This window comes from Ostrea edulis, chromosome 9, assembly GCF_947568905.1.
Source record: "Ostrea edulis chromosome 9, xbOstEdul1.1, whole genome shotgun sequence".
In the NCBI taxonomy this organism is placed as follows: Eukaryota; Metazoa; Mollusca; class Bivalvia; order Ostreida; family Ostreidae; genus Ostrea; species Ostrea edulis.
This window is the reverse complement of record NC_079172.1, coordinates 36,915,000-36,931,549: the sequence shown is the minus strand read 5'-3', so window position 1 is coordinate 36,931,549 and position 16,550 is coordinate 36,915,000. Positions and strand designations below refer to the sequence as shown.

General features: G+C 33.1%; 1 protein-coding gene and 1 long non-coding RNA gene across 52 annotated transcripts in view; one reads left to right on the top strand and one right to left on the bottom strand.

The window, feature by feature from the left end:
* The window catches only part of LOC125659436 (leucine-rich repeat-containing protein 15-like), a 615,079-nt gene that overhangs the window by 369,832 nt on the left and 228,697 nt on the right, over nt 1–16,550 (bottom strand). For all 50 annotated transcript variants that reach the window (XM_056149051.1, XM_056149060.1, XM_056149061.1 and 47 more), the window contains one exon: nt 3,289–3,360. In XM_056149051.1, coding sequence (XP_056005026.1) covers nt 3,289–3,360 — 72 coding nt within the window. The remainder of the gene's footprint in view (nt 1–3,288; nt 3,361–16,550) is intronic.
* Nucleotides 7,051–16,550, top strand: part of LOC125659435 (uncharacterized) — a 17,468-nt gene continuing 7,968 nt past the window's right edge. For both annotated transcript variants that reach the window (XR_008798523.1, XR_007364067.2), the window contains exon 1: nt 7,051–16,077. This is a non-coding gene — a long non-coding RNA (uncharacterized LOC125659435). The remainder of the gene's footprint in view (nt 16,078–16,550) is intronic.

Here is a 16,550-nt window from a genome sequence, read left to right as displayed (position 1 = left end):
TGGTAGCAAGCATCCCCTGTCGACCGGTCCCACCTGCTGTGAGCACTATATCTTGATGAGGTAAACTTAAAAATATGTACTTAAAAACAGTGTGCCAAGAGCGGCCTAACAATAGCTATTGAACATGTCAGACAGCATATGACTCAAGGAATGCTTGTATTGGCAAACTAGATTATTATAACGACCATAGAATTTGCGAAATGCTAACTTCAAACGAGAGTGTTGAATCCCCTGTACCATCAACTTGTTTGTTAGTAGCTTGTCTCAATTTTAAAAAAAAACAACTGATCACATGTAGAACAAGCTCTTGCGTATCGAGTCAGTTGAAAGATATAAACAACATATGCAGGTGATAATGAAATATTGCTACATAGATATGAAAAGTTGGTGATAGGAAGCTGAAATCATCCCGTTTTTCATAAAGATGAGTTAGTTTGCCCTTAATATTCATTTTCAATAAAATATCTAAATTCAAAGAAGATGTGAAGAACTCTGTGGCGGCTCTTATTTCGATTTTACAGGGATTGAATCGATGTATGAATGAAAATGATTATTGTTAATAAATAAATCGACAATGTATCTAAATGTCGAGTTGAAGGTCACAGCAAGAGATTGTCGTTTTCTCACTTGGAAGCTTTTGAACAAACTCTGCTTCATAAGAATATGGGGAAATGTCAGCTAACGGAACACAATGCGTACCCATGGGAATACCAACAAACTGTTGGAAGATCTGACCACCGAAGACTACGAAGATCTTTTCAATGAGGAACTCCAGCAAATCAATTTTTGGACGACTGATTACTAGATACGAATATTTCCTTTTTCGTGAAGAAGAAACTGTCTATGATTTTAAAACGTCTGGTCTTTAATCAATCGTAAGGGATGGTCATTAAAAGTGTTAAAAAGTCATACGTTTAGGTGTTGTTGATTTGAGAAATGTTTTGAGATTTCAAATTTACTAAAATTTCTTCAGAATTTTTTGGAATCCATATTTGATTTACACCACTTCTTGCATATGTTGTGGCACAATACGTTTGAAGGTTCTCTTTCACACCTGTTAATATGTTCGTGAGGAGCAAATATAGGGGCTGAATAGCATATTGATTTCATAACGTTTACAATGAAAACAAAATTACGGCAAACACAGGCCCCTGGATATACCAGAGGTGGGAACAGGTGCCTAGGAAGACTTATAACTTTATGACAGACTTTATGAAATTGATATCCTATTGAGGTCTATATTTAACCCTCACGAACATGCCGTTAATATCTAAGTATTTATATATTTTACAGGATAAATCTATGCCGTTCAGCAGACTGACATTTTACTGAATGGCCTGGAAAGGTGACGGAATGTCAGGACCATTCAGTCACTATTATGTAACATTCAGCAACCTTTCAGTTAACGAAATGCCATAGTTTCATCACGTGTTTTATATGTATAATTATATATATGTTGAAGTGTTATTTATTTCCCCATATTTATTCCATTCGGATTCCATTGAAATAGATTTCTAAACATGAAAGAGCTCACTCTTTGTATTTATAAAGTCCGTGTTATATGTTTGTATCTTTCTCTATCAATTATCTTAGAGCAATGTTAGAATAAGGTTAATCTGAATAAAAACAATCACAAACATTACTGAGCAGTCAAATCAATGAATATCTTAGATTTAATCTAAATTCCTTACAAACAAATCATAAATACTGTTTCCGCAGGAAGTGAATGAAAGGTGAATATAATGAACAGTGATCAATCTCATAACTCTCACAGGAATATAAAATAAAGAGCTAGACAAACAACGACTCCTGGATATACCAGAGGTGGGATCAGGTACGTAGGAGGAATAAATATTCTGGGTGATTGAGTTATTAACAGGTAATTGATTTCAGTTTTCTAATGTTCGCCAATGTTGAACATTATTGTAAGTCTACTGTACATGTCTTAGGGATAATGTGTTAAAAATTAAAACAGTGTTATTTTTCAAATTCATTTGAAATTTCATTAAATAATGAAGAACTGTGTCGTTCTTTTTTGTATTCACTGAAATGGAATAATTTTTTCTCATGCTTGGACACATTGGTATATGAAAAAAAGCTTCTTTCGAGTGAAGTACATGTGCACTATATGAAATTAAGAATGAAAATTAGCTTGTTTATTTTGCATTTGCATTCGATTAGCTAGGAAATTGAATTATTTTCACCCATGATATGAATATCACAATGGTCATATAATCATGTCCAACAGACATTTTTCCAATATCTTTTCTTTGTTTATTTGTAACGTTACGATCAGCTTATGTGCACTAGTATAGGACAAGTGAAGTTACGCTTATTTCTGACGTAAATGTACGTCTACAACTACCAGTGAATACCGCCCCCCACACATACACATAAACGTACACTATATCTAGATGTCTACGTTTACGTCTACGAACTTTAGTAAACATGTGCCCTGAACACTAAACATAGGTCTATATTTGTGGTACTTGACCCAAAGAAGATGACAATTTAGTATGAGTGTAAAATTTCGACGGATGTAAATCAAGCAAGCAATCAGTCTATCAAGAATGAAAGGGGAAGATAAGGAACTGTGAATGTATTGCATCTACATGTAGATTGTAGAATATGAAACAAGTGTATAGATAATAAGTTATTTACTCATTTTCTTTCTAATGTAAAGAAATTGTGTATTCTAATATTTCAAATATAATAAGCTAATTGAAAAAAGAAACTTTGTTAAGTAGAAGACAATTTTCAAGAACGTGAAAGACATGTACAATATTCATAGCATGATGTTTGAAATGGTAGATGACTGTGATCTTATTGCGTGTGATATATTGATTGAATTATAGATATACCAACACAAAATTGTTGGAGTACATTATGCGAAAAGAACTTTGTTAAGTAGAGCACGATATCAAGGATATGAAGGACACATAAAATGTTATTACCCATTATGATTTGTGTGAAATGATGGACAACTGTCATCTGTTAGAGCGTGTGATGCATGTGTTAGTGTATGAGGCACCGAATGAATTTCTAGTTATATACATGTTGATGTGAAACACGACATAATTAATCGATTTAATGATATAACTATATGCATTGAAGATGACATAAAAGAAATAATCAGATGCACTATATATATATAATTGAATAAAAAAGCAGGAATTTATACAGTTCCAAAATATATTTAAATCACTAGCGCTTTCTGGATTTTAACATCCATCCTCAGGTGAATACAAATAATGAATTCATATTATATATAAATATACATGTACTTACAGTGTCGTTAATTTCGTCAATCCCTCAAACAATCCTTTCTGTAACGTTGTTAGTTTATTGCTGTATAGGTATCTGAATTACAAAGAAAGCTTGATTAAATTATATATATCCATACAATATTGCTTGATTACATTTTGATTTTAACCCAAAAAAAAAACAAAAAAACAAACAACCCAAAAAACCAACAGCAAACATTGAAAGCAATTTTAGCTGCAGTTTTGGTGTCGGAATGTTGTCCTGTAAGATTGTGATTGACTATTTTAATAATAGAAGAAACAAGTAAGGTTTATTAACTTTTTTGTTAATATGGTTTATTAAAAAACATGTTCAGAGGCTCTGAAGGAAGCAAAATTACATTATTGTCTTCCCATACAAAAATGAATTCTATGAAAGGCGAAGATATGGACCAGTGATCTGATAACCCCCACAAACAATACAAAATAGAGAGTTGGACAAACACGGACCCTTGAATATACCAAAGGTATATCATGCTATATATTCAATAAAACCGAAATCTTCATTTTGATAGAATACTCAACTTAGATTTAATCTTATCAATTATTATATTCTAAACTGTATAGCACATTTTTACAGCAAAGTGATATTTAAATATAGAGGTGCTAGTGCTGCAATGTTTGCTCTGGATAAATTTGATCTCCGTATATATCAGGAAATCAATAAATAATTCTAGGAGTGGATGAAAGTTAGAGAGTGAATCTTATATTAATGAATGTTATTAGAACACATAAATGCATAAGGAAAGACGTAAAAGAGATTTTTGCACAATTCATTTCCATCATCGCAGTCCATTGCCGAGTGTTGTCTTATTCCTTGATATCAATAACACCAATGACCCAAATATTGAAGATGTTTAACCCAAATTTCAAAATAATTTAAGTATGGTAGCATAACTAATGGTCTTGTTCTTGTTTTTAAGCATATATAAGTCATTCTATGCCATATCATACTACAAATATGTAGAATTTGATAAACCGTAACCATTCTCATAAATGTTATAAAAAACACAAATCCAGAGTAGGGAAAACACGGACGACAGAAACACTATAGATTTATCAGATGCTAGGAGTAAGCATCCCCTGTTAACCAGTTTCACCCGCCGTAAGACTACTGTTTTGATCAGGTAAACGGAGTACTCGGTAGTCAAACTCAGCATAAAAGAACGGCATAATTATTTCTATGAAACACGCCAGACAATATTGATGGATTTTAATTTGAAACTAAATCATAATAATTTATAACTGCCATAGAATATGCAAAATATTGACTTGAAACGCGACTGTAACATCAACGTTTTTGTCATTATCGTATTTTTCAGTAGCCTACCTCCATTTAACAAATGATCATACGCAGCATATGCTTTCGGATAGAATCAATTCAGATCCATAAACATCATATCCATATTTTTACATACTAATTTTGACTAAGAATTACTCCGTTTACGTGATCAATTAATAGGGCTCAAGGCAGGTTTGACCAGTCAACATAGGGATGCTTACTCCTCCTAGGCACCCAATCCAACATCTGTTATATCCAGGGGTCTGTGTTTGCCTGTGCCTGTGTTTATCTTAAAGGACACAACGCATGTTTTTAAACGTTTTTCTTTTTTCAGCAAAATTCTTTCCATGCCTAAAACCACTTTAAATGTGTTTTAAATGAAATATGTTGCGTAGTTTTCGAGTTTGAAAGCGATGGAATTCAAATCTTGCGATATCGTGGTATGCATATTTACTTTCGCTATTTTACGTGCCATTATGTGTGACGTCATATGTGCCCTCGGGTTTGAAAACATCTATAAGTCATTTCATAAACAAATTAGATTTAATCGACAAAAAAAACAAAAAAACAATTATCACGTTAACAGCTTGTAAATAATATTGCATTAAGATGTTTTGTGCCGTATTCGGGTGTACTAGTTGTCGGTAGAAAGGATTTAGACTGAGTATTTTTCAATTTTTCGAAGGAAGGTACGAGAAAAAAGACGTGGATATGTTTTTGTTAGAGCAAGAAATTTACCTTTAAAATAAACCACCCAGTCACCTTTTCAAAAACCACTTGGACAGAAACCCAGATAAACTGCGAGAAAATGGATATATCGAAGCTAAGCACTACATAATTCTGTTCTGGTCTTCAAATTCAATACACACTCGGATCAACTAACCTTCACCTTGTAACAACATACCGTTTATATAACTTGTGCTTCCAGTTTCTACCAACTGGTAGATTTACAAAGATTTTAAAGATACAAAATAATTGAACTTTTAATCATATAAATAATAGAATATTGTATTTCTTAACTTTAAATGGAATTATAAAATTATTTCCACATTAACTCGTAACATCTTGAGTGCGTCAGTATAACGCCTTGCTCCCACTTCCTAACGATGTACAGATCACAATTTGTAAAATTAATAATATGATTGCTTTATCAAAATAAAATATTGTGATTTCCACTTTAAATTTGATTATTTTTATTGATTTGTGTGGTTTTTTCTTCTTTTTTCTTTCTTTTCGAAATGCACCCGTGACAGTAGCTTGGCCTAGGGTCTAGTTGTCAACAATGTAACGTATTATGATTTGTCTAATCCAAAAAAAAAATAAGAAAAACAGTGTCAATTGCAGATGTATAAAGAAATGACATTACCAAACAGTTTGTAAACAGCGACCCATATAAACATTATTTACTCGCAATATTAGGGGCCTTCCGTGGCCGAGTGGCTAGAGCATTGCGCTCAAAATCACATGGCCTCTCACCTCTGTCGGCGCGGGTTCGAATCCCGCTCGCGCCGGTAAGTGAGAAAGTGTCCCAGTTTACTTTCGGAAGGTCGGTGGTTATCTTCCCAGGTACATTGTAACTGGGTTCTCTCTTCCACCAATAAAAACTGGGCGCCACTATATAACTGAAAAATTATTGAGTGTGGCAGAAAACATCAAAAACAAAAAATACTCACAATATTGCCGATTTCATACACGCTTTCAACGCTATATTTGGGTATTTACATTCTTTCGATATCTTTTCTTTATATATATATATATATATATATATTTATATATATATATATATATATATATATATAAAGAAATATATATATATATATATATATATATATATATATATATATATATATATATAAAGAAATATATATATATATAAATAAAGAAATATATATATAAAGAAATATATAAATATATATATATATATATATGCATTGAATATGACATAAAAGAAATAATCAGATGCACTATATATATATATATATATATATATATATATATATATATATATATATAATTCAATAATAAAGCAGGAAAATATACAGTTCCAAAATATATTTAAATCACTAGCGCTTTCTGGATTTTAACATCCATCCTCAGATGAATACAAATTAATAATGAAAACAAAGTTGTTTATCTTAGAAACGTCTATTGTGACGTCATGACGTCATGATAGTCTTTGTGACGAGGGAATAGATACATGACGTCATAATACAAAAGTTCGGGAAAGATGACTTGGACAAAATAAGAATGAACATTTACATGATAAAAGTTGATGAATTAAGAGGTTTAACAATCAGAATTTCTCATATATGCATTGATTAAAGTTTGTTTAGTTTAGGAGAAAACAGTTTAATGATACAATTTTCTTTAGCAAGTCTCATGGACGTTGATTCTGTTTTAAGTTTATAAAATGGAAATACGATGTAGTTGCCTCTAGCACAGGTGTCAAAGTGTTCGCTGCATGGGGTATTTCTTGTACTGGGATCGTTAATTTGTTGGCGATGGACACGCATCCTGGCTGTTAGTTTGTCCAATATATTCCTCGCCACACCCGTTGCAAATAATGCAGTATAGTAAGTTTTTCGACTTGCATGATATGTTATCATTTACAGTAAAATATTTTCCGCATTTAAAAGTAATAGAAGGTACTGTTTTTAGGAAGGGACATGTACCACACCTTGAGTCACCACATGTAGAAACTGCGTATTTTTCAGGCGTTGAATTGAATTTGGCTTTTGTTAATATTTTTTTCAAGTTAGATGGTTGTCTTTGGCTGTGAAGTAGGTCGGATTTGGGAATAATTTTTTGAAGTTCTAAATCACGCTTGATAACTGTAAAATTCTTCTTAGCTTCCTGAAAGATATTTATATGTTTTGGGTTGTAAGTTGTCATAAATGGTATTAGGAAAGGATCGTGTTCTTTTTCTCTTGTTGTTCTAAGTGTATGCTGTGGAATTTTCTTTGCTTCATTTATCGCTGAAAGAATGAGTGTTTCCGGATAATTCTGCGCAGTAAGAAATATTTTCAATTTCGCCAGTCTTTGGTCTTTAGTATTTTCATCTTTAACAATAGTGTAAATCCTTCTGGCCAAATTGTACGGTTTTATATTTTGGGAAAAATCCGAAGAAGACCTGATCAAGTTTCACAATTTGTTGAATACGCTCAATCCAAATATCCAGTTTACCATGGAATACAGTGATACTTCGATTCCTTTTTTGGACATCAAGGTGATAAAACATGAAACCAACATCCTAACTGATATATTTTACAAAACAAAAAACAACAAAAAACGGACACACACCAATATTTGAATTTCAAACCATGTCATCCTACACACACTAAAAGGAATATCCCGACAAAATAGCATGGCGCTTTCCCCGCGATACAACCATCAGAACATGTACATGTACGCTGTGACGTACTTTTACATTTTGACGTCATATGGTGCGAAGTGCACAGAGGTACATTTATAACAGCACCGTGATTTTGCGTTCAACATTTGATGAATCAATTTAGCTACTTCAATGCAAATTGCCTTATAATCATGGACGGATGTGGGATTCAGTTTAGAGAGGATTAGAAAAAATCTGAGACGAGGGGGCGGGTGACAGCTTTTAGGTGCTCGATGGGAATAATTTGTTAATCGGGGATGGACGCATATATTTTGTGCTTATATCCATTGATTTATTATCATATATCGTGATTCAATTTCTTCACGATGAAATAAATTAATATTTACATCAGTCTTCATGATAACTTTTCTGAGACGCTATTCATACTAACTAGCTAATTGAATAGATTTATTTGCTCGTTGTCCTTATGAATTTGTTTGCTAGTCCGTAAATAAAAACACACATGTAACAGAAACATCAGACACGATTTATATGGATGCATCTATAACACAGGGACATGTATTAAAAAATTGAGATTGTTAACAAACACAAATCAGACTTTTAAAAATAAAAAAATAAATTGTCATCGATTTTTTTCAATCCAAACACTTTATTGATCGAAAATTTTCCCCTAGCTATACCAGCTAGTGCTGAGACAATTTCTAGACGCGAGTAGTCTCGGGGAGTCGGCTAGTTCATCTGCACGAGCTTTAATGGAGAGTGCTACATTGTACATGTATAAATTTATTATGAACATATTTTGTCAGTATCAATGTTTTCTCTGAACGTCCTCGATATACATGTTCTAATACTTGTAAGTGGTGTACGTTTTACGATATTTTGACACACACCTGTTGATTTTGAATAAATGTTGTAAGTTTTGCTGCATTTGTAACCGGACACATTCAACATTGAATCCTAAAGTGGCATGCAAACGTTGAGATTAAACATTCAATTTCAATACATAGGATGTTTTTGGTATTAAAGAAAAAAAATTACATTGAAGAGATTGACGGTATATAAGTTACACATTGAAGAAATCGACGTTATATATTTGTATGCATCTATTTCATCAAATATTTTAATTTAAATTGTACTCTGACAAAAGGACACATAGATGTATATGCAAGGTGAAGATAACGAACAGTGATCAATCTCATAACTCCTATAAGCAATACAAAATAGATAGTTGGGCCATATATAAGATGGATCATTACTCGTTATCTTCACTTTTCCATCAATGATATGGAAGGTGAAGATAACGAACACTGGTGAATCTCATAACTCTTTAAGGAATACAAAATAGAGAGTTGGGCAAAGATGAACCCCTGGATATACGATCGGTGGGACCAGGTGTCTAGGAGGAGTAAGCATTCCCTGGCGACCGGTCAAACCCGCCATGAGTCCTATAGCTTGATATATTGAATGCTTAACACTGTTTCCATCCAATTGAGACATTATATGGTGTTGTGAATAGTACAGTCAACGATAAGAGAATGGAAGGTATAACATAATCCAATCATATGATAGCTCATTTTGTTCATGTATGCATACTGAAAGATTTTACATAGGTTGTAAGAAAGTGGTGCTTATACACGTGGTTTTCTCTATTTTTCCTTTCAAAGTTTTTGACAAATTGGAACAAAGTTAGTAAGATGTGTATTGTGTAAACAGATCAACAACTCCCATGATAGAATGATTTGTATAACTCATTGAATCTATAATGACGATTATTGTTTATTTACCATTCATTATACAGTACAATCAATATCTAGTTAAATTGTATGAAGTTTTGATTTTCAAAAATCCAATTTACAAACGGATATTATCTTTAATATTTACTACAGTTGGTATTCAATCTATTTTTAATAGTGCTAATTTCACTTTCATTTGGGAAATAAATACATGATCATATTAGGATTTTTTTTAATCCAAAAGACTCTGTATCATAATAGCATGTTCGACATATGAATTTTATATCCCTTTGAAGTGAACCAGAAAATGTAGACTGATATTCACGCAATCGATTGACAGATATGTTTCAATGAGATTATTCTGAGCATAAAAGGCCAATATTTGCAGATTTGTATAGTGCATATAGTTAAGTTTTTTACTTCTTAACTTCGTATTTCTGATAGGAGCTACGATATTACTTATTGTTTATTTATCGTCACCGTTTCCTCATTGTACAGTATTAATTATCAAAAAATATTAAAGGGGAAAGCCGGCGCTCTAAATTCTCGGCAGAGAAAATAAGTGCTTTGTCATTAGGGAGGAAGGATAGACCATGCTTAAACAAATACACAGGAATGGGAGCACTCTGAATGATCAAAATAATGAACTCGGTACTGTACCACTGCAACTTCCGGAGAGAAAGAAAAACAGCGTGGGTACTTATTGAATATCCCTACTAGAATCTTTACAAGGCTATTTATCATTTCATAATTCAAATTCAAAACAATAAAATCCATGTATCACTCGCTTTCTGTTAAGTGAAGGAGAAGAAAGAAATTTTATAGAAAAAAATTAAGGAAGTAGACCAATATGAGAATATATTCAAAACCAGGTTTTCTCATGTCAAATGTTACTGTTTGGTATCGTTTTAATTATATAAATACATTGAAAACAATATAATGCATATTATAAAAAAACTGGGTTTTTTTTTTAAATAAATAACTACAGCATTTATTTTACCCCGACCAGTTTTCACACCTCCTGAAAGGAAACCAATAACCACAGCATTTATCGGGACTACTTAATACTGATTGTATTTTCTCAGTATTTATCAACAAATATCAAAATCCACAGTACAAATGACAATAAGAATCAACATGTCACTGTACCAATAAAATATCAATAACAACAGTGAAAACACCATTAATCAGAATGCATCAGTACTGACAGAAGAATAACAGTGATTATCAACATTTATCAGTAAAACATATCATTCTCGGTGCATTTTCCGTACAGCATTTGAAAAAAAAAAAAAAAAATCCACGTAGACATAACTGTTTCCTGTTCTGCCATTATCGTAAACTCCTCTGTAATGTTAGAATTATGACATCTAAGTAGTCATTACAGTACTTAAAAATGTATTCCTTTAGTGAAGAGAGTGTGTATTCTTTCAATTGTATAGATGCAAAATATCACATCTCTATCTGATTATCTATGGGAAGAGCCCACACTTCAAGAATATTGACATAGTATTTAATAATGCAGGTGTGAAATTGCTGTATATACAACCTTATGACAGCATACAACGTCCATAACTGTTGATCATTTTAACTTTTATATCCCTATCCTTGCTTTGTGATGATGTTCACTAAATTTTATGAATCTTTTATTTGTCTATTGCTGACAAGTTAACAATAAGACATAAAATAAGCTGGTATATTCAAGGGTCCGTGGTTATCCACCTCTCTATTTTGTATTGTCTATAGGAGTTATGAGATTGATCAAAGCTTGTTATCTTCACCTTTGTAAACTATGAAATACTTTTCATTTGCTTCTCTCTTTTTTTTTGATTAGTTGTAACATATTGATTATCATGCACAATCTTCAGTTGCCTTTGCAGATGTTAAAACACATATGCGTACGTGGGATAATGCACGAAAGGTAAATATAACGATCAGTGATCAATCTCAAAATTCTCATAAGAAATACAAAATAGAGAGTTTGGCAAAAACGGACCCATGGGTATACCAGAGGTGGAAACAGGTGACCAGGAAGAGTGAGAACTCCATGTCATCCCGTCACACATGCTGTGAGTCATATGTCTTGATCAGGTAAACAGAGTAATCAGTAGTCAAATCAGAGTGCCAAAACGGTCTTACAATGAATATGAAGGAAGTCAAACATCATTTGACCCAATGATATGGTGTATTGGAAAACTACATATAAATGTAGATCATAATAGCTACCATATAAGTTGCGAAATGCTGACTTTAAACGGAACTGTTTAAACCCCTGTAACATTAACTTGTTTGACATCAGCCTGTCTTTTAACAAAACAATGAAATATTAATATGTGTTAAAGTCACTACTTGTTCATTCTTTCTACAATAAAATTCCTTAGTGTTACTGCTTCCCTTCTTTCTTTTTTATTCTTTGAATGATCTATTTGACTGCTCTTTCTTAAAAATATTTCTACCTTTGCTTTTGTTCAAAATTTTATCACTAAATTATCACTATGGTGTTTCCATAAAATGCCATAGATTTCAAAACATACCATTTGTTATGTAAAATGTAATTTAATAATGTGTAGAACTAGAACACAAACAGGATCTAAAAATTAAGAGGATGTCGGGATGTATTACTGATTAAGGTAGAAAGAACGAATATTGTGTCCAATGCTATCTCATGTGCTATGACACTCTTAATTTTTCAATCATTACTTGTTTGCGCATAATCTACATCAATTTTTTTATTGACATTTCCAGATATCCCTGTTTGTAAATCTGTAATTTTCCAAAACCATTTTTCTGTAAGATGTTTATTTGATTATCTGATAGATCAATCTGGATCCATTAAGCATTTTATATTTCAAATTGTATTACATATCATGAAACAAAGCTCCGCTATTTATAGAAGAGTGTTAAAGGACACAACGCATGTTTCTAAACTTTTTCATTTTTTCAGCAAAATTAATTCTTCTTATGCCTAAAACTTCTTGCATGTAATTTTGTATACTTTGAAAACATGAGATGTGTCCTTTAATCATCATGGTGATATGTAGATATCTGATATTTTGCTCGTATTTCAAAACATCCGACCAGTCGCGGTATCTCATTAGTACTTGGGCGAGTCAATAGGTAACCAGCCCATTCCATTACCGATTGATCGAGACGGTCACGATTTTCATGCCTTGTTTTAATATATGTTTTATACCTGGGTACAAAATTGCACGCGTATCGAGTCATTCTTTAATAAGATATTGAATGTCAAACATGGCTAGAGATGTAAAGGCATGCCTTTCATCTAAAGTTGAATACCGTGTTATAATTCGGTACTTGCATTTAAAAGGTAAAACATGCAAGGAAATACATGGCGAGTTAGCCGATGGTTATGGGTCTTCTGCACCATCTTATGCTCAGGTTAAATTCTGGATAGGGGAATTCAAACGCAGTAGAACGTCTTTAGCAGATGAAGTCAGGTCTGAACGCCCACTGGATGCCACCGGCGAAGAAATGTGTAAGAAAGTTCGGGATATAAGCAGATCGGGACGTGCAGGGGTTGGCATGTTAAAGAGTCCTCACTGTTACGACTTTAGCGTTAGGTATAGTTCTGAATTAATAGTGCTTCAACTTTAGCTGGTGACGTTTCAACATAAGTTAAATTCTCGACGGGACGTAAAACAATCAGCCTTCTAACCAACTAACCGTCTATGTTTCAAGTTTCAACATTTCATTGTTAACTTTGATTATGAATTATCAATTTGGCAAACAAGTAATACTAGTAATCGCAACACTTCATTTGAATGATATGACCAGAACAATCAATGAATTATCTGTTTCTCAAACTCTATTAAAATATTTTAGTACTTCAAATAAAATCGATACTGCTTTGTTGAATTAATAAATTTGCAGGCATTTAATTTTGCTAAGTGAAACATTCTAAGTGGTTTGCTCCTTTCTCCATTGAACTTTTTGCATAGATTGTGAACACTTTCAATGTTTGTCGTACAGACTCTGATGTGTACTACTACGCCAGTGGAACAGTGAACGAATGATGAACGGTTTAGGGACGAACGGTTCTGTTTGGGGGAACGAACGTTTAACAGTTTGAAGGGAAGGGTTCTCAGCCAGAACGGAACTGTTTATATCTGGAACGGAACACATTGAGATGGAAAACGAACGTTTTCTTCGGTCCAAAAATGAGAACGAACGGTTTGGCTTCGATTTCAAATTCTACATTTGGGACAATTTTGGTACTTTTTATTCATATATATACATTGCGGAAAAGAAAGATAGTACGTGTCAAAAAAGTTTAATTTGATCGATATAATGAATATTTTAAAAAAGAAGGAAGGGGGAGGGAAGTATATTAATACATACAATTACATGTGCCTTACATTACATATGGGGATATTTATGTTCCCCAAACAAAGTTTGGGAACATATTGTTTTTACTCTGTTTCTTCTTCTCCTTATTAGGGTCTTCCGAGCTTCCTTCGGAAGGGTGACCCTTCTGTTATTCTACTGTTTCTTATTATTATTATGTCTCCGAACACAAAGTGTCGGAGACATATTGTTTTTGCTCCGTTTCTTATTATTATTATTATTATTTTCTTCTTATTCTTATTATTCCTCTTCTTTAGTGAGAAATTTGTCCGACCGATTTTGTGAAAGTGCTTCGACAGATCCACTTCAAACTTTGTGAGCTGATAGGGGGTCACTAGGAGGGGTGCATTCAACTTTTCAAAATGGCCGCCCTTTCAAGATGGCGGCCAAAAAACGTCAAAAACTCAAGGTTGTCGGATTTCAATTAAAAAAATCGATTTCTAGGGTAATTTAGTGACCCCTAGTCCATTTCCACCATCAAAATTTTTTTTTGAGCCGCCATTTTCAAAATGGCCGCCATATACCGAAATATTTGAAAGTGTTAAAATCTCTACAACATTTGGGTTCTGGGGTAAATGGAGGGTCCACAATTCATTTCTAGCATCAGTATATCCTTCCAATCAATTTTCAAATGTTTCAAAATGGCCGCCATTGAAGAAAATGGCGGCCAAAAATCAAGTCCGTTGGATTTCAACCAAATTCAGTTTTTAGGGTTTTTTGAGAATCCTGAGTGCGTATCTGGCATCAAAAAGCATTTCTGACATGGGGAGGTGTTCGGAGACATTTGTGTTGGCATCCCAACACAGTTATAGCTCGTTTTATTTTTTTCCCCCGCTTTTTTTGTAGAGGCGATTTCTCGGAAACCTTTTATCTGATTATTATGAAACTTTCAGTGTAGATACATTGTATTAAGACCTAAAAACGGTTTTTTTCAAATTTTTGATATGTACTTCCGTTTACGAGTTATTGCCCTTTAATTGAATTTTGGGGGGGGGGTCTTTTGTCCACCAGAAATCTCAGGAACTACAAATGATATCAGCAAGAAAATTGGAGAAAATGTAGGTAAGGTATTGTAGTTGTGCAGGAAGTTAAAATTATTGGCTAAACTTTTTAACTTCAGAAGCTATGTGATGGCAAATTTTGAGAATTTTTTTCCCATAGAATTTTGTTGCTTTTTGTGTAATATCTTTTAAGCTGGTAGTAATTTGGTAAGACATATAGAACAAAAGTTGTGTGTAATTACAAGAGCTTTCTAATGAAATCAAGAAAAAGGGGCTGGCCCCTATATTTAGGGGTCAGCAGCTCATAAACGTGTTTTTTTAATACTTAAAAATGTTGACATATATTGAAAAAGTTTGAATGAAATAATCTTTAGGATATCAAATCTTGTCATTTGGTATGATAAGAAACAAGCTTTGTGCTATATTTATTTCTATTTCATAAAAGAAATGTGTGAGAATCGTACAGGAACAAGTTGTCTGTACAAGCCCGCCAAGCTGTTTCGGGGCCTCATGCTTGTGAAGTGCTTAGATAGTTGATTTAGATACATTGTTTTGATTCGACTTCTCTTTTTTAATTTATTTAAATAATTAACAAAATGCAATGTTTTTACACGATGAACTGTTAAACATCATGTATGTATGTATGTATGTTATCAGTGCAGAGCAAGTCTTTCCTTTACGGGGCCTCCTGGATGTAAACATTCACGAGAGGCATTGTGGGAAGGCCAGAGAATTGTGATGTGTACATTTTATCACCGTATGTAGACATGTATATTCATTGTACAGCTACGAGCACATGAACTGCCCTCGATTACGCACTTGGAGCATTAGTCAATACTAACGAAGGATATATTGTTGTCTGAATCGTTTACCATGTTTCGACTACGAGAAAATTCTGACGGTCATATTTGCAATGGATTGATAAACACATAAAGATACAGTGCAGATATATTTATAAACTGTCCCCAGTGATATTGTAACTAGTAAGGAAAAGTTAATGGTGACACTTTAATGTGTGATGGAATTGGACGTTGCTAAAAAGGTTAGAACGTTTTACTTATCTAAAATCCACACAGACAGATAGGGTGGTATTAAAATGTCAGTATTTTGCGTACACGCACACTGATTTTTATTTAATGTCGATACTGTGTTCATAAGCTTTCTAATGACATTCTCAAATTCCCCATGATTTAGCTTTTACATTATAAATACTTGTAATTTTACTATTTTTTTAAAAGTTTGTTTTTAGTGGGAGAGGTGTATTTGTTTGTTAAAATTCCCTCGTGAAATTTTCATTCATGGACTCCACCAATGCTATTAGGAGAGTGCAAATTTAGATTTATTCTCTGCTGTCCTAGGTTCACTGAAAGGGGAGATCTTTTTTTGCGTGACATGAGACCTTGTTTATATGCTCGGTCTTCATTCACTCAATGACAAAATTCATTCGCATTATAAGGAGTAGTCCGAAATATCTGACATTTTCCAGGCTTTTTTCCGATTTTGATATTTAATGTG